Raw genomic sequence first — 24904 nt, 5'->3', positions numbered from 1 at the left:
GTATTGGCTACTGAGTTTAAATATCACCGTCTTACTGCATTGACGTTAAGCTTTTTCTTTATAATATGCTCTATGGGAGGAAAACTGAATAGCCTACAGACAAGAGCCTATACAAACGCGATGCGCGGCGTGAGCAGCACGTATTCTTTGAGAAGACAAGAAGTCGTTGAGAAGGAGCCACCAGTGTCACAAATTAAAGTCCGATGGCCAGCACTTTTCACTGAGAGACTTGCAAATTGTGTTGATTTGTTTCTGTGTGCTTTGAATTTATATGAAAATCTTGGGCTATGAAAGTTGTGCTGTTCTATTAGAATATATGGGCAAACTTAATATCCTAAGATTATATGACCAGTTCTGTCACGTTGAGTGAAATTAAAATGTTTTAACTTCCTGCATGATGTGTTAATTTAGTACTGTTGTCACTGAGACCCTGGCATCTTTGTTAAATTTGTAAATGTATTTATGTTTTTATAGATCAGCAAATAATTCACCAGGCTTGAGTCTAAGGACCTGAGCAGGTGTTTTCTTGTGTAGTGTTTTTATATATTTGCAAGATAATTCTTTGTGTCTGTGTTTTTGGATGCAATGTATCGGGTAAAAAAAAAAAAAAAAGTGCTGAGAGTTTCACTTTTGCAGTTGTGTTGATTTCATACAAAATCTGGTTCCAGATAGATATCCAGAACTTCTCGTCAAAGCAATGAAGTCCAGTAAACTCATATAGTTAAGTTATGATGTTGAAGAAAAAATACTATTTTATGTCAATTAGACTTGGTTCATGGTTGTGAAAACATAAATTAAGTTCAACCAATATGTTTTTCAGTTGACTTAACTAAAAAATCTAAATGCTCATTAACTGATACAGTACGTTGGCTCAATTTACTGCAAGTTATTTCAACAACTACATATAAGTTGAGTGAACTTAACAGCTAATGTTACCTAAACTTAACTGAGTCAATGCAACAAGATGACTTGACTAAGTCAAGGTGTGTCAACAAATAATTTTTTACAGTGACACCTTTCTTCTCTCTAGCGATGGCCCTGCTGATGCCTTTTTTTAGGATACATTGAGTAAGTATAACCATTCAGTAATACTGGAAGCCTGCAAATTACCTTATTATTGTTTTATATACCACTGATTAACAATTAAAGACTCTTAGTTTTAATGAACAATGTTCGCATAAACCCCACTGGGTCAAGGGCTCAACTAAAACAAAGACTAATCACGATAGTCATGACATCAAATGAAACATTTTCAATAAAATAGCAACAGTGACTAGAGCTAAACCTCTGTTAATTCTTAATTAGACCTTATGTAGACAAATGACAGAAATAAAGTCACTTTCAACAAACTGCTTAGCTAAAAGATTTTCTCTGAAGACCTTAAAGGGGAAATGAAGCAGTCAATCAAATTTACATGATTTACAAAATGGATTTCCACTATAATCAACAATTATATAAGAAACATGACAAATGTAAACATATAAAAGAAAAAAGAAAAAACGTTATATCTTTCGCGGCCAGGGCGCCGCCATTGTGCAGTATTCTAACATGTGACATCACGGGGTTGGTTGGCTTTAAAGGCTCTGGGCTGAGTTCAGTAAAACGCAGTGAAAGACATAAAACTTAACATTAAACTACGCATAAAAAACGTTCATCTGCTATCATATTATCATGTCAAACCTCTCATACATGTTTGCATCACACTGGCTCGTTAACAAGATGCATGTGCTGGTCGAACCAGCGAACAACTAACGTTAGGTACAGTCATTGTTAGCTAACAGCTGTAAGCATGTAATTAACTACCTAAATAATGCTAACTTAGTGTTTAGCTAGTGAAGTTTATTAGTACCAGACAAAAAGACGACGTCTAACGTTATGTTAACAAACTGCACACTGTAGATGTTTGTGAAATAATTTTTTATTCAATATAATGTTTTACATTTTACAGACATGTTACAAACTATTTACAGGCTATTTGCTAACGGTATAGCTTGTGTGTGAGTGTGTGTGTGTGTGTGTGTGTGTGTGTGTGTGTGTGTGTGTGTGTGTGTGGACTACTCTTCCATCCTTGGCTCACTGAAATGACAAAATAAAAAAGCCATCTTCCTGCTTCATTCTGTAACATACAGATCTGTATTATGCTATTGTTTTTGATAGTGTTATACATTTCTTACAGATAATCACGACGATGATTCCTGTCAGCAATTACAGTTTTTCTATAAGCTTTTTTTTTTATTAATGCCGACAGTAAAATGTTGCCAGATATTGCTACTAAAAACAAGCAACAATTTTGTATTATTTGTTTTATAATAATCCGAAATAAGTTCAAAGCTTGTGTTTTGGAAATAAGATTAATATATCACGAACCCTAACATGCAACTTTCCACTTTAATAACTTCCTAAAGTGTGACATTAAATCAGAAAAACAAGTCCAGAAGACTACTGCCACCTTTCCATTAGATGGATCTGGCAACACTGGATCGCACCCGCGCCCTCACAACGCGCTCTCAAGCCCCGTTCACTGCTAGATTCTCGCAGCAAAATGAATTGCAAACACTCATATGAGGTTTAAACGGCTAATTAATCATTCAGAGAGCTTGAAATTTTATTTTTGAATGCAAAAAAATGACCGAGGTCCGGACCTCGGTGACACGGCTACGGCCATGTATCACCGGCTGTTCAACATAGCGACGTACCACTGCTCGGTTCCCACGCCGTATCGACTCAAATGCATAAGCAATGGGACACACGGGCTCAACAGGTCTTTCAAGTTCGTCTTCCTCCATTTCAAATCAATTGCGTATTCAGTCCGGTCCAGTAACGCTTCACTCTCTTCACTCACCAGCGGAACCAACCAACCCCGTTACGTAGGCTGTGACGTCACTCCAAAATGGCGACTCGCTAGCTAGAAATTATGAAAATAATTTTGTCATATATGTGGTTTTAACAACTTAAAAAATAAAAAAAATTGGCAAGGTGATTTTTCTAATATATGTAGCTACTACCAGTGCCAAAACATGGACGTTTCATTTCCCCTTTAAAACGAAACAATTAGTCAAAAAACAACAACATTAAATACAGATAAACAGGGCTCATGAAATGCTTTTATTAAATGTCATATTAAACATTTGAAGTTATTATGATAAAATACATCATGTAATCATGCTATAACAAATCACAATAATCTCTATTACTAGATTACTCAAAGTATGAAGAGATGTAAATATTTTGTAATAGAATCAGAAAAGATTATTTGAAAAGACAATGCTGAGTATATATTTCCCCTGTTAAAAATAAAGGGGCAAAGAACACTTTGAAATGAAACAGATGAAGAAAGGTTCAAACAAAACTAGTACATGTAGAACACTTGATACATTGCTGGTAAAATCAGATAAAGACCAGGCAAGAACAATCTGTCTTGACATTACAGAGGAGATTCCTTGGTATTCACTTTGATATCAGTGTAAGTGACGCCTTTGTATGTGCCCTTGGTTCCATACTCAAACGCACTGCCGTTCCTGCAGGTCATCTTCACTGTGCCAGTGTAAGGCAGGTCAAAAGCGGCTCTGCCAATAGTGACTGAAACATCCAGCTTCTTCCATGGTGGCACATCTACACCTGTAGACAGAATTTCGGTTCTCTCATCTGTGTTCTCCTGACCATAAGTGCTTTCAGATCCAACACTGAAACTGAATCCTGCAGTAACTTCAGCAACCACTGGAATCCCAGCCTTCACAGACATACTAAACGTCGCAGTAAAACTGTTTCTCATAGACCATGAGGATTTTTTGGTCACCTTCTTTGAGGATTCGATTTTTTGATGTTGTGTGGTGGAGGAGTCGTTCCTGAAATTGGCGGATTTGATTTCTTCTACCGTCACCTGTGGTATCAGTTGGTGGAGAGTGGGATAGTGGACATCGGTGAGAACCGTTGATTCAACTGCATTGATAAACATGAATCCCATATTGTCAATGTCGGCACCACCACTTCCTACAACTCCCAAACAATATCCAGAGCCGACATCCATGGGATATTCTGTTTTTAAACCCCAGCTTGTCATCTTTGCAAAGAACTCTCCCCCTAGACTGGTCTTGAATTTGATGGCTCCAAGACGTGATCCTTCTCCGTTTCCCCACAGAGTAAGCGAGGTGAAACGCTCACCAGGCTTGAACGTATACTCTTGATTCGGACCAGATGACTGTCCAAAGGTTTCATTTCTCCCATCTGTAAGCCAGACCCTCACACCCCTAACCTGCCATTCTCCCACCCACACCCAGATCTTCTCCAAACTGGCACCATTGCTTTCACCAGTACATGAAAATGGACCACCTCCGTTTCCACCGACTGTATGCAGAAGTGTTGACATCCTTGAAGAAATTAGATCTGAAAAGTAATTACAAGATTAATTAACACCAGAGATCTAAATCAGGTTTTTTAATGTATTCTAAAATGGTATTTTTAACTCAAATACCTTTTTATTCTTATTCCGTGATTCACAGAAATATGGATTTGTTTTTATTTCATCTGCACATAAAAGTTTCACCATTTATTACTAGCCCTGTATAAACTTACTGCAAATTTCAAGCCATTGGCTACATGAATTGCATCTTAAATGCTCACTGAAATATACTCACATGAATGACTTTAGTCTGAAGAACTCAAGAATAGCTAGTCTGGTACAAGTCAGGAAGATGAGATGTGTTTGACTGAGATGTGTTTGACTGAGATGTGTTTGATTGGGCTGCTGCTTAAATAGAGCTCCAAAGGGGACGGGCTGTCCCTGATGTGCGGTTACAAGTGACACAATTATTTTAGTTATGCAACACTCATTTCATTTGCATCTCTTGCAGTTCATAACAAGCAACTAATGTATGTGGCAAATTAAGTTTGTGGTTTCTGTGACCAAATAGTCTAAAGAGTGGAAATGTCAGTTCACTGGCCCTGAGCTTGTTCTAAGTTTCTGTGCCTGTGCTCGGTCAATGCATTTTCAAGCAACGTTTTAAAAATGACCTGGTAGATTTTAATCGGACTGTTTAGAGTTGGAAGACCTTGAGCCTGTAACAAACCAGCTACCATGTCCAAAGTTTTTTTGTTTTTTTGTTTTTTTGCAGAAAATATGTTGTCCCATTTTTGTTGATGATCTATCCTGCTTTACCTGACCAGTGTGTATAAATGCAAGTAAAATCATTATCACATATAAAGTTAAATTGCAATTTTTTCCGATATGAATACGTTTAGGAGAGTTGTAGTTTCACAAAAAAAAAAAATATATATATATAAAAAAATACATATTTAGTGTAAAAATATTTAGTGTATAACCTTTACATTATTGCTCTCTATTGCTCTATTCCGTGTGCTCTCTAATTTAATTTTTGCATATAGTTCACCCTTTTTGCAGGTTCAAACCAAGCGGCAACATTCTAATCTGAAAAATGAAGTCTACCCGGAAGTGCGAAAAACTGCAATACATCGAAAATCCGCTAGGGGAAGGTCCCAAAAGGGAGCAAATGTCCATACACCCCCATGTTAAAATGTCCGTTTTCACAGCATAAATTCATGTTTTTACAGGTTGGTCCCATGGACTTTTATTGTATTTTTCGATAGGTTCCGAGTGCCTGACAACTGTGAGGGGGGTGAATTTTTTCTAACTCGTTAGTTTAGATCGTATTTAGATATAAAATGTATGACAAATAAGGGCGCGATTGACAGCTTGATTGACAGCTGACAACGAGCATAGGCTGCGCCGAGTGGAATTCCTGAAATTTGACGTCTCGGCCATGATCTGACACAACACATCATACCTGTAAGTTATCCTTTCTGAACATTTGTATTGAAATATGGCGCCGCCCATACCCCCCATAAACGGCCTCAAAACCGTTCTTCAGAAGTCTATGGGTGACGTCACAGACGCTTTGTCCATATTTTTTACAGTCTATGGTTCAAACACACTGTAAAACCCAATAAGTTAACTCAACTCAAACTGATTGAGGAAACTGATTGCTTCAAACAATTTAAGTTTAAAAACAAATACATATGAGTATTGTGAACTTATATATATTGAGTCATATTCACTCAATTTAGTGTTGGTTTAGTCAATCATTTTGAGTATATATGACTTGAATATGTTAAGTTCATTCCATTAATTTAAACTGGTTTGAGTTCATTTAATAAATCTAATCAAGTCTAAACAACTGGTTTGAGGAAACCGATTGCCGTAAATGATTTAAGTAACTCAAATTAATAAAAGTTATATAAGACAAGGGAAAAACATTGGTATAAAGCAATGATGAAAGAAAAGGATGCCATTATTAACAGTACTTATTGAAAAAGCATTTATTTTACAAAAGATTCTCAGGCATGAATGTGGTGAAAGATGGTCAGTCAGTCCATCTGTCAAATATACAAAATTGCACAGGACGTCTGTCTGCCGAACTGTGAATAAAAAATAAAATAAAAAATCCACTGACTAAAGTGGTTTACTCACAGCATAAATGCTAGAATTGAGGTTATGCGTGTGACGTCACCATCGGCCGGAGTGACTGCAGTTACAGTAGGTAGTCAACCAGAATGCCTATTACCGCCGCGGCAAAAATAAACCAGTCGCATTTCAAAGTCATTCGCGAAATGACCGCCAGGTGGCGCAAAGGGATATTGTGCAAAACAGCAGCATTGCCGCATTTTGAAATGTAAGTGGGGTTTAATGTCAATTAACAGTAAGGATGAATACTACAAATATTGTCAACAGAATCTATTTTTTTTAAGGACAGAAAAATAGAATAAAAAGTTAAAAATAGAGATGAGAACAATATAGCCTATATTTCATATTGTAGGCCTAGACGTCGGTGGGCAACAGAAGTCTATTCCCCGGGAGAGCAGTGCGATAACAAAAACAAAAAACAAATTAATAACAAAAATAACAAACCAAAATAAATTATGTGCAATGAAGCTGATTATTTTTACTATTCTAGTATTGAGGAACGAGACGAATGAAGAGCGCTACTCGCTTGTGTGAGCGAACACACACTGGAGAAACGAACGTTTGGGCATTTCTCAGAGAGTAAATTCATGGCCGAGTGGTAGAACTTGTGTTTCGATCATTTAGATGACACTGGTTCAAATCCCGAACCAACATGGACTACTGTAATTTTTATATTAGCCTATTAAGGCATTGTATAGCCTATTATTGATGCAGAGAGAGTTCTAAAACTCTGTTACACCATAAAGTTTGTTTCTTATATTTATAAAATGAACATGCATTTCCATTTTACACTGAGGAACAAATATTTTACAACAGAATGACTTTACATCTGTATAATAATTCCAATCGTAATCTCAAAAGCTGTTCTGTTCTGTAAAAAAAAAAAAAAAAAAAAAAAAAAATATATATATATATATATTTGATCTCAATCATAATCAATGCTACTTCAATAGACCATATTAAATATATAAAATAAAGATATGCAACACACACGTTTAAACGACAAACAATAAAATCAGGACTAGCGTTTCAGTTGAGTTTGTGGTTCCAGTGGCAGTAATGCATGCACGGCTTTTCAAAATGTCACAAAGCGTTTTGAGATTGTTTTGAATGAAAAATTGGAGTTTATAATTAAGTGTTTTGGCACACCACGACGAGTGGGGCTATGCATTGTTCTAAAGTCGGGTTTTATTCTGGCATGTTGAATTAGTGTTTGACAAACGCGGCGGCGCGTTCATTTGGATTTATAGGCTACTCTGTAATTTTTCGGTCATACAAATAAGAGTAGAGTAGCCTACATCGTTCAAAACTGTAAACTTTTATTCATATTAGGCTAATGACAAAAGTTTGTCTGTCGTCTCTATCTCCGGGAACTGCGCGTCACAAAAATGAACCGAAAGCCACTTGCCTCAGCTCAGTCACTATACGAAATCGGCTATGTCTAAAGCCTGATTATGTAATCCATATGAAACCGAGAGGTACAGAGGATCTACTCAAACATGTTTAGCTATCATGTGAGCGCTTCCCAATGAGAAAAAAAGGACAAGGAAAGGGTGAAAATCTTGCTCTAATTAAATGTAGGCTAAATCGCCCTGAATTAAATTGTAAAAACAGATCAAATAAATGTATTTGTCAATGTTGCGATATTGTTTCATTTAAGTTCATAATTATTCTATAAATGTTGTTTAGTTTAACAGCAGCACGAAGCACTGTGGTTCGAGATTTATTTGAATAAAAAAATAAAAAAAATGTATTCACAAATCGCACCCTGGGGCCCGTTCTTCGTACGTTGCTTAAAACATCCGAGATCAAATGAGACATCCAAGATGATATCATCGTGGTAATCATGATCTGGCTAACTCGGTTCTTCGAACACACCTGCCGGATATGATTGGTATAGCTGGATTGAGTTATCTGAGATAATTGCACGTTCATGCGCTGGTTGAAAAGGGGACATGTATCGATAGTAGAAACATTGATCAGCAACGCTGCTATTGGCTGTTCAGCGTGGCCAAAGAGCGCGCTCAGTTTTTCCCCCTCAGCAGAGCAAGAACTAATAGTCGAAGTTTATTCAGAATTTTAATGTTTAATTAAAACGCCAGGGAACACCTCAAAGTCTGCAAAAGCCAGGAGAGAGGGCTGGTAAAAAGTAGCAGACAATTTAAATCCGTTAGAAGTGGCCATGTTAGATGTTTTTATCACTTATTAGCCTATATTTTTGTATTTTAATAATTGCGTAATTACTTTGTTCATTGTAATGTCAGAGTCACCACAATAGAACATGGGAACAAATAAAAGTGAAGTACAAAAATATTCTACATAATGGTAATTATTTTTTGTTATATTATAGTCTCTTATAGGTTGTCTGTTTATAAAAGCAACCAAGAAAAAGGCAAAAAAAAAAGAAGATCTTAGTAGCCTACACTGTAAAATATTTTTTGCTGCATTAAGGCTGTATAGTCATTTCAACTGTTAAATCTTGAGTAATGATGAATTGCTTTGACTTGTGAAAGTGAAAACTGATAAACTTATGTTAATGTACAAATATTTTGCCATGAGCATTTTTCCAGAGTGTAGTTCATTGTAATGACATTGTGTTTTCCTCTTTTGTGCACTTTTACATAATACACCAACACTTGTATCTGTTCCCAAGAAAGTGGTGGCTGAAATATGTGCAGAAAGATGGACATTTTCTAACTTTCCAAAGGAAAGAAAGTATAAGACTTTGTAATGTCCATTTGTTTCCATTGCACTGGACAGTGAATAAACCCTCTCAGATAACTGTCATATGGAGGAACTAGCCTACCTGCAAGTGCATAAATAACTTTACTTCATTTATACTTGTATGCTTTATGGCTGCACTATAAGTTGCAGGATTCCACATCTACAGAAAGGCCTACAGAAGAGTCTGCACAGACAGAGGACACATAGGCCTACAGGTGGGCAGTGTAGAGCCAACTGTTCCTTTTTATTTGTTGCATGAGGCATGTGTCTAATATCTCTTGTTGCAGGCACTTGACCACTGGCTTTTCTTTACAAAGAACAATTGAAATAAAACTCAAGGAACTAAGTACTTTTGTCTTTTATTAAACATTTAATGAAAAGTTTTTTTTTTTTTTGTTTTTTTTTGGCAATATTGTGTAATATGGCACATGCAACAATGTCACAGGCCCTGTCAGGTGTGCAACCCCTCAGACTTATCAGACACTGAAATCTTCCCTTTAGCCAAAGTTCATTTCATTGTGTGCCCTTGTCCTGGCTAGAGCTGCATAACTGGTTTGGGTCAGGGAATGGGGTCATACTGTCTGCAGGAACATGTCATAATCACCTATTAAGAAATGCAGTTCTGTTAGGATCAGCATAAGTGTATGTAATACAGTGAGCTTGATATTTAATTGTGGAACTTTTCTTACCACTTTCAAATAATGTGCATAAATGTGAATCTCTGAAAATTCTTAAGTCATGCACAGATCCTGGCCATTTTGCTTTCACATTTGTGATATGGAAGATTTTAGTCAACTGCCTTTTTTTTTTATTTGATATAATATTACTAATCTGGAATATTAAGAATCACAATAGTAACTGGGCTGCACATTTACATTGTGAACCCCCTTTCTGTTCACATAATCCCCTTCATTGAGTCCTTGATGGCAGTCTATGGTCTAGCCTATAGTCTATGGTACCAATCACGTTAGTGAAGCCTGAGTGACATATACTGTAATCGGCAATGGTCATGATTGCATGATCTTCATAAAAAAATGATGATAGCCTTAAAAACAACTGCTTAAAAAAAAAACTGCTTTACAACATTAGGTCTTAATTAGTGGCTTGGAAATAGCACAAAAAAAAAAAAAAAAAAATTTTAAACCTAAAAGCGCCAGGTAAACTCCGAATGACACGACAGACAGCACTTTCCATCAAGTTCTCCGCATCTCCAATAGTGTTTAGGAAAGAGCCACTCGCAAATAATCTTAGGGCAATGCAAACAGTTTGTGCTGTAGTTAAAGCCCGACTCCGACAAGTCGAAAATAAATGTGCGTTTCCAACGAATTAATAATGTAAACGACAATCTCACGAGTCACGAGAAAAAATATAAATCTCAGAAAGTGCACTATCGCGCTGCGCTGGACTTCCCGTATCAGCTCCGCTTATGAAGCCGCAGTCTAATCCTGTTAACATGAAATAAGCCTGCTCCCGAGCAGGTTTAAGATTGCGCACCTGTTGCTATGACAGCAAGTCCAGGATGAGCGTTGAAGAACCAAACAATCCAAGATCATGCCAAATCGTCAACAATCAAATCCAGCTAACTGAGTTAGCGACGTACGAAGAACGGGCCCCAGGTTGTAAGGATTCAAAGATCCCTGTAGAATTTAATATTGAGTTGAACATTTTGTTCATTACAACAAATGAACCTGCATTTGAAGATTGTATTTAGTTTTGCTTGGAAAAAGCTGGCCCAAACTGAAGTAGGGTTTTAATTCTTCAATTATTGAAATAATGAAACATTTAGTAATAAACATTTATGACAGAAATATTATTACATGTAGCCTAAATTATTGAATTATCATATAATTATCATTATCAACACTTAAATAGCCTAATGCGAATGTCTAGAATAGCGATTTAAAGGTGAACTAAGTAACTTTTTTTACCTTAACTGAACAGCTTCGGAGTCATTGGAATGGTTATATTACTTATTTCGGGTTGAATGGTGGTCGTTTCGCACCCCCCTGGTGCCCGTGAGCGGAAAATACGCACTTGCAACTTTGAGCCGGCGGGCCACCGGCCGCTGCGTCAGGAAGTCTCGCGTGATATCAGGTCTCGCGATGTAAACAATTGCTTTACGGCCAAAAGAAATCTGCTAAAATGCTGTCATTATTGCGCTCCCTCACGCTGTCCGAACCCGAATGAAGAAGACGTTTTAAAGAACGTCCCATCTGCTTTGATGTCGTTGATCTACTAGCCTCTGGTGTCTGAGAATCAACAACGAGTTTTTACAACAGTGTTGTCAAATATCTATTCCGAAGCTGTGGGGGGAGCTCTAGAGAGAAACCTGCGAGCAAAAAGCGAGAATACAGCGAAGAAGTCCCGAAGCTACTGAGTGCTGCTTTAAGTGTGAATTGCAACTTCTCTGTTTTAAGCCAGTCTCAAACTCAGATAGCCTGTGGGGGGTTTGGAGAAGGCAGTTCAGTGGCTTTATCGTGGGGGTGCAGGACAAGAGGTGTTAATGTTCCCGTCTTTCATATGGAGAGTGTCGACTAGCCAGCCTGATGAGCAGGCAAAGGCAAAATTATTTTAAGGATAAATCTCAAAATGTCCAAATGTAGGCCCTACATCTTATTAAATTATAAATATTGTAGTTTTATTTATCGTATTTAAAGGTTTTCCACACACAATTTCAATTGAAGTTTTCAAACCAGTTGTTTCAACTGGTTTTGTAGAGTTTTAGAGTGTGTGAGCAGTGTGTGTATGATTGTAAACAATCTGGCATTATCTAAACATGAACTGTTGACGAAACGCGTTCATGCCATGAAAGAATGGGAGTGAGCAGCAGATACAGAGTGCTTTAATTCACGATCAACCTCGTTTTATTGTAAGGTGAATTCAGCAAGGCATGCTGTGTCTTTGAAGCAAAGGCTATTTGTTACAGTTTTTTCTTTCGTGATTTGTGTCAATGACACGCAGCGATATACAGTATTATCAGCTGTATGGTGTGTTTTTACCCTGAAATGTTTAATTTCGAGAGAGACCCGGCACGCGTAGTGAGGGAGACAAAAGAAACTTACTAAAAAGAGATCCAGCGCGAGAGAGAGGCAAAGAAAAACGGCTGTTCTTAATTTACGTTGCTTTGAACTATTTTAGTTTTGCACCGTTTTAATTGTTTAACTTAGCTGCAATTTCTGTGGCAATACAAATTTTAAATGTCGCAATAAGATTCTGTGTTTCTTATTTTGCATCGCAAAGGGAATAAACTCTAAACTCGATGCAACCCTGTTTTAAATAAATAAACTGTCCCGACACTTTATTTAAACCTTGAAATGTGCGATGGGGTTTCAAACGTAATTAATTTTAGTGTTGTTTTACATTTTCATTGTTGTTTTTTTATTGAAAGCAATACTGTATTAAAAGTCTTTTTCTGATTTGTTCGATCTGTTTTTCTGTTCGATTTGTTTAATCAATTTGTTCGATCATTAAACATTTACCATCGTATATTCTGAATAACTGGACATTTTTAAATAAACACTGACAAAACACTATACAAGTTTTAGAGCTAGATGATATGATGATATATATATATATATATATATATATATATATATATATATGTGTGTAATGATGCAGCGGACGAGGAGGGATCCATTTGCAGCTTTTATTAGAGTGGTCAGACAGGCAGGGTTAAACAACAGCAGACAGGGCAAAGCAGGCTAGGCAGAGACAAACCAGGTGAACAGGCAAGGGTCGAGGCAGGCAGCAAGAATCAGGAATCAATAGACAATCCAGGTCAAGGCAGGCAGAGAACAATCAGGAGTCGAGATACACAGTCCAAGGTCAGTAAATGAGAACAGCAAACACAGGAATAAACGCTCGGAATTGAAAGCCAGGGCAATGCAATACTTCGCAATGAACTTGAGAGTGAACAGGGTTTATATGGGTGAGTGTGGATGAGCTGCAGGTGTTTGTGTAATCAGTCCCAGGTAAGCGGCATGATGGGATATGTAGTTTGTGAGGAAGTGATCCTAGTCTATTGTGGAGCGCCCTCTGGTGGCTCTGGAGGGCACTCCAGCTGGTGATCGTTACATAGCCCCCCCCCCCCAAAGAGCGGCTTCCAGACGCTCCAAAACTGACCGGGTGGGAGGTGGCACGGAGGCGGATCTGGGGGCGGGATGGTGGTCCAGGTCCCTGGAGCAGAAGAGGACCAAGAGACTGCAGCAGGACGGAAGGCCAGGGCGGAGCAGGCTGTGCCGGCGACCAGGGCGGAGCAGGCTGGGGCGGAGCAGGCTGTGCCGGCGACCAGGGCGGAGCAGGCTGGGGCGGAGCAGACTGTACCGGCGACCAGGGCGGAGCAGGCTGTGCCGGCGACCAGGGCGGCCACGGGAAAAGAACAGGCACCCGCTCAGGAACAGACACCGGAACAGGAACAGAAACAGACACCGGCTCAGGAACAGACACCGTGGCAACAGCTATCTCTGCTGAGGCCTCAGGCAACGTGGCAGTGGCCATCTCGTCCGGAGACACTGGCTCGGTGGCGGTCCTCCTGTCCGAAGACACAGGCATGGATTCGACCATCTTGTCCGAAGACACAGACGTGGAGTCGGCCATCTTGTCCGAAGACACAGGCGTGGAGTCGGCCATCTTGTCCGAGGACACAGGCGTGGAGTCGGCCATCTTGTCCGAAGACACAGGCGTGGAGTCGGCCATCTTGTCCGAAGACACAGGCGTGGAGTCGGCCATCTTGTCCGAAGACACAGGCGTGGAGTCGGCCATCTTGTCCGAAGACACAGGCGTGGAGTCGGCCATCTTGTCCGAAGACACAGGCGTGGAGTCGGCCATCTTGTCCGAAGACACAGGCGCCGAAAGAGGAAGAGGAACAGATTCAGGCTCAGTATCAGGATCAGATTCAGGCTCAGTATCAGGCTCAGGCTCAGGAACAGATTCAGTCTCGGCGGGACGAGACTCTGGACGGGCGGACGTGACGTGAAGCTCTGGCTCGGCAGGACTGACGTGAAGCTCTGGCTCTGGCTCGGCAGGACTGACGTGAAGCTCTGGCTCTGGCTCGGCAGGACTGACGTGAAGCTCTGGCTCTGGCTCGGCAGGACTGACGTGAAGCTCTGGCTCGGCAGGACTGACGTGAAGCTCTGGCTCGGCAGGACTGACGTGAAGCTCTGGCTCTGGATCAGGATCAGGATCAGTGCGCTCTGAGCTTGACGGGACCAGCGGCAGCGAGGGCTTTGAGCTGGGTAGGACCAGCGGCGAAGAGGGCTTTGAACTGGACAGGACCAGCAGCGAAGAGGGCTCTGAGCTGGGCAGGACCAGCGGCGAAGAGGGCTCTGAGCTGGGCAGGACCAGCGGCGAAGAGGGCTCTGAGCTGGGCAGGACCAGCGGTGAAGGCTTTGTGCTGGGCAGGACCAGCGGTGAAGGCTTTGTGCTGGGCAGGACCAGCGGTGAAGGCTTTGTGCTGGGCAGGACCAGCGGTGAAAGCTTTGTGCTGGGCAGGACCAGCGGTGAACACAGCTCTGGACTGGCGTGAAGTGCAGGCTCGACTGGACTGGCGTGAAGTGCAGGCTCGGCTGGACTGGCGTGAAGTGCAGGCTCGGCAGGAAGATACTCAGGCAGGAAGGTCTCGGTGAAACATGATTTATGCAGGATAGTCTCGGCGGGACGAGACTCCTGCACGATGGCCCTTATGGCAACACGTACTGACCTCAGCGGGGAATCAGCCACACTGGATACCAGTTCTGGACGATAATAGACCGATCCGGTGACTAGCTTGATGGCTGGCGTGACGGGGACGGTCTCTGGAAACGTCCCCTCAACAGTAGGGGGCTCGGGGAATTCTGCTAAGACGTAACGAGGCTCTGGACGGTCTGCTAAAACGTGACAAGACTCTGGTGCGGCTGCCATTATAGGCACGGAAGTAATGGTGCATTCCTCCGTGCCCCCCACGGTGAACGCTGAACCAATAGTCAACAAGGCATAATCCATAAACTGACTGAGCGATGAACGGGGACCCTCACGGATTAAACGTGATCTAAGCGGCTGATTAATGCCGTCACAAAAGAAATCTATGAGCACACAGTCCGGCATATCAGAACAGTAGGCGAGATCTAAATACTCTTGGCTATAATCCTCAAGCGATCGAGAGCCCTGCTTAAGGGTTAATAACATTAGTGAATTGTCCAAACCTGGCCGATATTCACAGGGAAAGCCGCTGGATCCTTGTAGTGGCGAAGTATTCTGTAATGATGCAGCGGACGAGGAGGGATCCATTTGCAGCTTTTATTAGAGTGGTCAGACAGGCAGGGTTAAACAACAGCAGACAGGGCAAAGCAGGCTAGGCAGAGACAAACCAGGTGAACAGGCAAGGGTCGAGGCAGGCAGCAAGAATCAGGAATCAATAGACAATCCAGGTCAAGGCAGGCAGAGAACAATCAGGAGTCGAGATACACAGTCCAAGGTCAGTAAATGAGAACAGCAAACACAGGAATAAACGCTCAGAATTGAAAGCCAGGGCAATGCAATACTTCGCAATGAACTTGAGAGTGAACAGGGTTTATATGGGTGAGTGTGGATGAGCTGCAGGTGTTTGTGTAATCAGTCCCAGGTAAGCGGCATGATGGGATATGTAGTTTGTGAGGAAGTGATCCTAGTCTATTGTGGAGCGCCCTCTGGTGGCTCTGGAGGGCACTCCAGCTGGTGATCGTTACATATATATATATATATTAGAGGTGGGCATAGATTAATTTTTTTTTTATCTAGATTAATCTAGATTAATTTTGAAATTAATCTAGATTAATCTAGATTAAAATGGCTCATTTGAATCTGCCGAAGGCATTCAGAATATGTGTGCTACCCAAATAATGACTATAAAAGTAAGTCTTTGAGAACGGGTTTCTCAAGCCAGGTGGCGCATTAGACCAGGGGCTCATCTCCTGTTTCCAAAATGCATCACAAACTGCTTGAGAAAGCTGTTCTACTCATAGACTGTAAAAGGTTACTACTGTACTGTTACCGTCCGTAGGCAACATTAGGTAGGCCTATGTTATTATCAACTACTATAGGCTATCAATTAGGGATGGGCGATATGGCCTAAAATCTATATTGTGATATACATTGCAGCCTCTTGCGATAACGATATACAGTATATTATAATAAAACCATTTCAGAACAGATTACACAGACCCATGCTAAACAACTGCTAAATGTATTTTTTTTTTAAAGGGTGTATGTAGTTTTGAGAACATATATTGTGCAAAACTGTAAGTATACAACATAATTTTGCAGATAAATAAAATGTAAGTACACTAGCTGCAGAGACTTAAGTAGGTCTAATGTTTATTATGGCTTGGAGCTTATGAAACCCCAAATTTAAAATTAGAATATTGTCTAACTGATGTCTTTTCAGTTAAAAAGAAACACAACAATGATTCTTAAAATCGAGATTATGTGCTACACCACTAGGATATATTGGAATGGGAATAATACGCGCGCGCTGGTATTCAGTGATATCATGTTTCGTTTTGAATTTGAGGTGGTAGAACGGATTAGTCGTGTGTTAACTGACCGAATTGTTACCCCACACACTCTGTATATAGTTTGCTGCTGCTCGTCTGACGGCTTAAACCCGAACCAAGTCCAAATAATGGATGTTGCACCGATCTTTTTCACCAGCTTTCACTTTCAGCCGTGTTTACTTAAGATGACGACGAATATGCGTTGCAGCCGGGTTTACCTCGCGGCAGCGGGTAGATTGCGTCATCATAGCTTGTGTAGTATAGAGCCATCTCCCAACCCAACTTGGAGAATAGATTAACGGCGATATTTTTTTTATCACGCGATAAGAGTCTCGCGTTAACGCAGCACGTTAACGCCGATAACGGCCCACCACTAATATATATATATATAACACTGATACAAGTGATCACCCGGATTTAGACATACCTATATTGTATTTATATAAAGTGTTCACAGGCTAATTTAGTTTATGTATTATGTGTTGAAACCAGGCACATATAAATGTCAGAAAAGAGGATTCCTGGCTGCATGTCAATATCCATGGATCACTGGGTCTTTGATAAGTTGTTAGGAACACTATATCGAGTTAAACTGATAATCGTTTGTTTTACTCGCGTTTTCTCAGTTTCCCTGTTAACTCCAGTCACGCTGCAGCTCTCAGTCCGACCGCGTGTTGTGGTGTAAGGGTGGATTTCCTGCAGGGGTTCAGTCTGCAAGACTGCCGAATGACTAAAGAAACGTTATTAGCAAGATGGTAGAAAGTAGATGGTAGATGTACATTTCTTGTCTATTCCACCCACTGCTACTTATAACAACGACGGAAATAAGCGCCGTTACAATAGCTTAATATGTGGGAGAGCGTTGCTATAGAGAGTGACAATATTGTATTGCAATATGTAGCACTTCAAAGTCAATACCAAATCAAAACTATTTAGCACATTATTTGTAATTGAAAAGGTTTAATGACAAAATATGGTTATGGTTACTTAAAATAGTTACAAAATAGATGTATGAGATGATGATAACTTATACAATTAATCTTACCCAGAATATATGAAAAATGTTACCAGATAGATAGATAGATAGAGAGAGAGAGAGAGAGAGAGAGAGAGAGAGAGAGAGAGAGAGAGAGAGAGAGAGAGAGAGAGTGTAGAGAGTGTAGAGAGTAAGAGAAAAGAGGAGGTAAAGAGAGAGCCCCAAGAAAGGGACCCAGAGAATAAGAAGAGAGCTAGAGCATAAAAGAGACAGAGCAACAGTTACAATCTTCTTTTATCCTTTCCTGACCATGTGACTAAAACCCAGATGTGAGACATTCAAACTGACCAATCAGATAATTACAACTTCCCCCACCGTACTAAAGGTGTGACAATTCATCGACCCCCAAAGTACACACATCTTGGCCTACAGGCCTTGATTACTATCAGAAACCTCTAGGAACTTTAGGAACTCCAAATGGTCCTTGGGGAAAGAAGGGGTGGAAAACAGTAAAGCAAATGTCTTGGTTCATTTCAAATATCTTGGATTATTTTCAATCCTACACTTGCGGGAAAGTGATCTCAATGCATACCCTTTATATCTCAGCTTGTATTACATTAGCGATCCAAAGCGACTTACATTGTATTTCAAGGTACACATTTTACATTCTTAGCAGTTCTCAGTTCTTGCTTTCCCTGGGAAATTACCTTTTTCTTTAGTTCTTGCCATGTGAATGACAGTCGGTGGAGGATAGTCAGTCAGACTTCTCACTGATATAGATCCAAAAATGCGCGGGACATGTTTGTCTATGCTGAACTGTAAAGAAAAAGAAAAAAAAAACACTGACAAAAATGAAATTTACTCACAGCATAATAAATAATAGGTCAGTTTGTAGTACCTTTTTCTTTAGTTTTTGCTGCGTGAATGACAGTCGATGTGGAGGATAATCAGTCATTCTCCTCACTGATATAGACCCTAAATTGCACGGGACACGTTTGTCTATGCAAATACGTGAGAAAACACAAAAATATTAATTAATCTTCCACTGACAAAACTGTAGTTTACTCACAGCATTATAAATAAGGGAATATGTCAGCTTGTAATACCTTTTTTATTTAGTTTTTTTCGTGTGAATGACGGTCGGTGGATGATAGTCTCCTCACCGATATATATCCAAAATTGCCCAAGGGACACGTTTGTCTATGCCAAAATGTGAGAAAACACACAAAATATTAATTAGTTTTACACTGTCAAAAAATGTGGTTTACTCACAGCATAATAAATAAAGGAATAGGTCAGCTTGTATTACCTATTTCTGTAGTTGTTGCCATGTGAATGAAGGTCGGTGGATGATAGTCTCCTCACGGATATATCCAAAATTGCGCGGGACACGTTTGTCTACGCTAAAATGAGAAAACTGAAAAATATAAATTTTCTGTGGTTTACTCACAGCATAATAAATAAAAGAATATGTCAGCTTGTATTACCTATTTCTTTAGTTTTTGCCGTCTGAATGACGGTTAGTGGAGTCAGTCAGTCTCCTCACTGATAAATATCAAAAATTGCGCGGGACATGCTTGTCTATGTCAAAATATGAGAAAACTCACAAAAATATAAATGACTTTTCCACTGACAAAACTGTCGTGTACTCTGAGCACAACTACTCCCGCTGATTAAAAAAAAAGTCTCTGAGTAAATGCAACGGCAATGTCGCGTTGGCTTGTCGTTTCTACGTGACACAAATTATGTAACTTACTACAGTAGTAAGTAACTTACTTACTTTAGCCAGTCGGTCTTCTTAAGATGAAGAGTCACGACAATACAACGTTAAAACGTATAAAAGTGCTCTAAAGAGGATGAAGCAGCTTGCTGTGCTTACCTGTTGAATATCTTCATGGACGCCATCATGTTCCGAGTTACTCCTTGTGAGCTGTGTGTGGGGGATGGGCAGACTGAAATAGATACGCTGGGTTTTCCAGAGAGAGATGGGAGAACGCAGTGAAGAGACTTAAATGTAGGCTTCGAATGAAGCTGAAAACTTTAAATGTATTTATTTATGTGTTTATTTCATGAGCTATGAAAACTATAAAAGTATGCCTTATACAAAAGTAATTTCTTGAAAAATAAAATGTAAAAGAAATTAGAAACCCGCCAAAAAATTGTAAACCCACACACTGGTTTCTAATTTATTTTTATTTGCAACCATAAACAAACTAGATTAAATTAATTAAATTCAACTTAAATATTTAGAACAAATCATACATTAATTAATCGTTTGCCTCAAAAACAGGATGTACACTCATAAACATGAAAAATAAATAAACATTGAAAGACTGGTAAAAGAAGAATGTGCTTTGTGGGCAGGTTGCCTAACCTTGTCAGTTACAGCATCTTTACTGGTCATTGGTTCCCCTGGCGGAGCAGCTGTTTCACCACCTCTTGCACAATAACCAGCACCAGTTCTGTTAAAAATTGAGCACATAAGAACCTCCGAATTCCAGTTCAGACTTGATGCAAAATCAATCATGCATCACTAGATTTTGGATGGCTTTCCTGAGGTAGGCTAAATATCACGTTATGACATTGTTCTCCAGCTGTTTTATTGACATCTTTCCACAGTTGAAACACTGATTGATCCATTTTTACTAACTACTCTAGTAAAAAGGAAGAGATCAGTTCGCGTGCCACCTGACCTGAGGCTCTACAGCTATCTTATACATCACATGTATTTACAATTTCATAATAATTTTGAAATAATTTTGTAATAATTTTGTAATAATTTTGTAATAATTTTGTAATAATTTTGTAATAATTTCGTAAAATTTGAAAGCTGAGACTGTTTCATAATGTATGTGTGGCCTGAAGGCACGAGAACAGTGTCATTGTAAGTCTCACGCTGAGTGCCAGATAGCTGGCAGCCCTGGTTTAGCTGTTTTGTCTGTGTTTTTATGGCCCTCAGTTTGTAATGTGTGTGTTCTTGTCTACATTAAGTTAGTTCTGTCAGGTCCATTAAGTCAAGAACACACAGACAATAAAATAATTAAGAATTTTTATTGAATAGATTGCAAACAAGTTGATGTTCCTGAATTTAAATTTGGCGGTATGGCTCTGTTCAGGGAGTCCTCTGACCTTTCATGAGCACCATGAAATAGCAGAGAGTCAGAGGACAGCAGCAGCAGCATTAGGGAACGCTCACACAGTTTTAGGACTGTGAGAGCTAAAATATCCCCCTGTGAACAGAGCAGGCAACATGACATAAAGCAAATGCCACGTTATGCATAAGGAGGAGCTGGGGAGGTGGCGGGCAGCAGAAGCGAGCAGCAAGCATGTATGAGCAACTGAATGCGTTTTAAATAGGGCGCCTTGTTTGAGCTTTGGCCATTGAGCAGCGAGGGGAGTTAACCAGCTAATGCAGCTCAGCTGAAGCAGATCAGCTGACGGGACAGTGTTGTTAGCAAATAGCATTAGCAGCATCTTGACTACCTGGCCTGCCAGAACTGACGCTGACGCTCAATTTATTCTCCTGCACTTTTGTTTTGATCTGAATTGTTAATAAACGTGACCACTGGGCATAGATCTTGCCTCAACTTTGTTGCAACAAGCACAATGACAATAAATAAAAAGTTTAAATCACTACATTTTAATCCAATGTATAAATCATATTCATTACTGTATATTTAGTTACATTACATATTTTTCAATATATTCACATTTAGGAGGGTTCAAAGCTATTTTTTTTTTTTTATTATTCATTCTCTAACAAGAACATCTTTAAACAGGAATGCATTTTTGGTTTTGCTTTGGTTTATTCTTGTTCATGTTTCCTCGAGTTAAAATGGGTAAATACACTTATGGCTTTTGATCCAAAAAAAATAATTAAAATGTAATGTGCTTTGTAACATTCTAAAATATTAATTTTACATAATACAAATGATGCAACATGCTTTCAATGATTATTACTATGGTTAAATTTTAAGTTTGAATAGGCCTACAAAAAAAAATGACTTTAAAGGTACAATGTGAAGTTGGTTTCACTCATGAGAGTCGTTATGCTGAAGCCAGTGGTCAGTTCCCCTTGTCAAGTCGTCACCTTAAAAAAAAAGAAAAAGTCAAGTTACCTTAATTTATAGATTGTATAGATTGTTTCAAAGCAGCTTTACAGTGATAATAGGAAATTAAAGTACCAAAGATTGTTTTGGAATAAAGTTACTGTCCAGCTAAAGTTAGTTTTCGAAAGCAAGTTTATTTATATAGCACATTTCATACACAATGGCAATTCAAAGTGCTTTACATAGGAGAAATTAAAATAATTAAAAGAAATAAGAATAATTAAAACAGTTTAGAAAAATAAAATAAAATACAGTACAGTACAGTCGGACGAACAGTGGCACAGTGCATATTCAGTAAATGCACAGCTAAACAGAAGTGTTTTGAGTCTGGATTTGAATGTGACCACTGTAGGAGCACATCTGATCTCTTCTGGAAGCTGGTTCCAGCTGTGGCTGGCATAATAGCTAAAAGCAGACTCGCCATATTTAGAGTGAACCCTTGGTATTTCTAGCTGATATGATCCTAATGATCTGAGTGATCTGTTGGGTTTATATTCAGTGAGCATATCTGCAATGTATTGAGGTCCTAGGCCATTGAATGATTTATATACCAGTAATAATACTTTAAAATCAATCCCAAATGTAACTGGGAGCCAGTGTAAAGACCTGAGGACTGGTGTGATATGTTCATATTTTCTGGTTCTGCTCAGAATCCTAGCGGCAGCGTTCTGTATGAGCTGCAACTGTCTTATGGTCTTTTTGGGAAGGCCAGTGAGGAGTCCATTACAATAATCCACCCTGCTGGTGATGAAAGCATGAACAAGTTTCTCTAAGTCTTGTCTGGAAACAAAGCATCTAATTCTTGCAATATTTTTCAGATGATAGTATGCTGATTTAGTTATTGCTTTGACATGACTACTGAAACTAAGGTCTGACTCTAGTGTCACACCAAGATTCCTGACTTGATTTTTAGTTGTTTGACCCCTAGAGTGAAGGTATGCGTTCACCTTGAGAACTTCATCTTTGTTTCCAAACGCAATAACTTCAGTTTTGTCTTTGTTTAATTGAAGAAAGTTTTGACACATCCAACTGTTGACTTCATCAATGCATCGGCACAAGGAGTCAATGGGGCTGTAATCATTATGGTGCGTTCACACCGGACGCGAATAGCGCGTCAGGCGCGAGTGATTTCAATGTTAAGTCAATGCAAAGACGCGTTACGCGCGTAAAAAATTCCTGCGGCGCGAATGAGGCGTAGAGCGCGGCGCGGTAGACGCGAATACGCCTCATTCGCGCGTCAAGTTCGCGCGAATGGCGCGAATTGAGCGTCTGGCGCGTTAAGCGCGTTACACGCGAATGTTTTATGTAGTGCTTTTTGTGCATTCTCGCGTTTGACGCGAATTCGCGTCTGCCGCCCGAGTTGAAAAATCTGAACTTCTGCGTCAATTCGCGCCGCGTTAACCAATCAGGAGCCTGCTTGCTGCTGTCACGTGGTGAAGTGACAGTTTATAATGTTATTTTATGTTTGGCCTCGATAAATTATTTTGTAATATGACTAAAATGCTTGGTGTGCAAAGCAAATCTTTCACATAAAAACTCGATTTCAATATATGAGAGATACTCATTTTGTATTGAAAGCTATTTATTCCATCTATTCTAGATTATATGAAACATTATTATTCTAATGTAAAGACAACAAACACAATTTAGTGTATTAAAACTTTAAAAAAATCACAGGACAGGTTTCACTTTTGGAGGCTGGCTCCATTTATTATCAAAACAAAAATAAATGACAGATTAGGTGGGTGCGGGCAAGGGCTCGGCTGTGTTCTGAGCTGAGTGCCGCTGTCTGCTCGACCTTGAGCGCCAGTTAGCATCAGTGTTAGCTACTGGCTGATTCAGTCTGTGTTCGATCACATTCATCATGTTTGAGGATTCCTCGCGCCGGGCTGTAGAGCGCGGGCTCGACAGGCATAGACCACTCGAGGCCGAGGCCTTATACAGCCTACGCTGTCCTCGTCAGCGTCCTCACCGTTAGGTCCACCAAAACTAGCTCCTGGAGCAAATTGTGAAACTCCTGAAACCCTCCGGAGGGTCTGGTGGACCCGAGTACAGCGACGATGTCCCCTACGCAGCTGTTTTTGCTCTCCAGAGCATATACGAGCGGTGACTCTCTCGATTAATGCTAATGCTAATGCTCGATAAACATCTAAAAAAGATGGCCGCCAAAACTTTCACCTCTGACGCGCGTAAATTTCGCTTCAAACTTTTGTTTTTACGCGCGTTAGACACGCGAATTAACACAAAGTGGTCAAGCGTCAAACTAGACGCGGTAGACGCGAATTTGACGCGCTATTCGCGTCCGGTGTGAACGCAACATTAGGCGATAGGGCTAAGTACAGCTGTGTGTCGTCTGCATAGCTGTGGTAAGCAATTTGGTTCTTTCTCATTATTTGGCTCATTGGGAGCATATACAGGTTGAACAGGAGTGGCGCAAGAATTGAGCCTTGAGGGACTCCGCATGTCATGGATGTCCACTCAGACTTATGGTCTCCTATACTCACATAATAACCTCTCCCATCTAAGTATGACCTGAACCATTTTAGGACTATCCCAGAAAGCCCCACCCAGTTTTCCAGCCTGTCAAGAAGTATGTTATGATCGACAGTGTCAAATGCAGCACGAGTAGAGTAGTACCAGCACTGATAATGTTCCTGAATCAGTATTTAAGCGAATATCGTTTATTATCTTTATGAGCGCTGTCTCTGTGCTGTGGTGCGGTCGGAAACCAGATTGAAAATTGTCAAAGTATCCATTCGAGCTTAAGAATTTGTTCAGCTGATTGAAGACAACTTTTTCAATGATCTTGCCTATGAAAGGAAGATTCGAGATCGGTCTATAGTTGCTTAATATGGTCTTATTCAGATTGCTCTTTTTCAGGAGGGGCTTGACAATTGCAGTTTTCAGGGAGTTTGGAAAACTCCCAGAGAGAAGTGAGGCATTTACCACTTCTAGAAGATCTGCTTCTAAACTGTTTAGCACACTTTTGAAAAAAGATGTGGGAAGTGTGTCAAGAGCGCATGTTGATGTTTTAAGGTGCTGTACGGTTTCTTCCAAAATGTTGCCATCAATTTCTTTGAAGTCAGACATAGTAACTACTTTCTCAGGT

General features: G+C 39.9%; 1 protein-coding gene across 3 annotated transcripts in view; it reads right to left on the bottom strand.

Moving 5' to 3' along the window:
- Positions 1 to 3092: 3092 nt before the first annotated feature.
- The window catches only part of LOC309492488 (aerolysin-like protein), a 51730-nt gene continuing 29918 nt past the window's right edge, over positions 3093 to 24904 (bottom strand). Inside the window, exons 1-3 of one of the 3 annotated variants that reach the window (XM_082161495.1) lie at positions 4635 to 4736; positions 4472 to 4524; positions 3093 to 4383 (exon numbers count right to left, since the gene is read on the bottom strand). In XM_082161495.1, the coding sequence (XP_082017621.1) occupies positions 3425 to 4366 (942 nt within the window). In that variant the 5' untranslated portion in view covers positions 4367 to 4383; positions 4472 to 4524; positions 4635 to 4736 and the 3' untranslated portion in view covers positions 3093 to 3424. Of the gene's footprint in view, positions 4384 to 4471; positions 4525 to 4634; positions 4739 to 24904 lie in introns of those variants that run through there. The other 2 variants (XM_082161497.1, XM_082161496.1) reach the window with 2 other exon arrangements.

This window comes from Leuciscus leuciscus, assembly GCF_965113295.1.
Source record: "Leuciscus leuciscus genome assembly, chromosome: 2".
NCBI lineage: Eukaryota > Metazoa > Chordata > Actinopteri > Cypriniformes > Leuciscidae > Leuciscus > Leuciscus leuciscus.
This window is presented reverse-complemented; position numbering and strand designations above follow the sequence as displayed.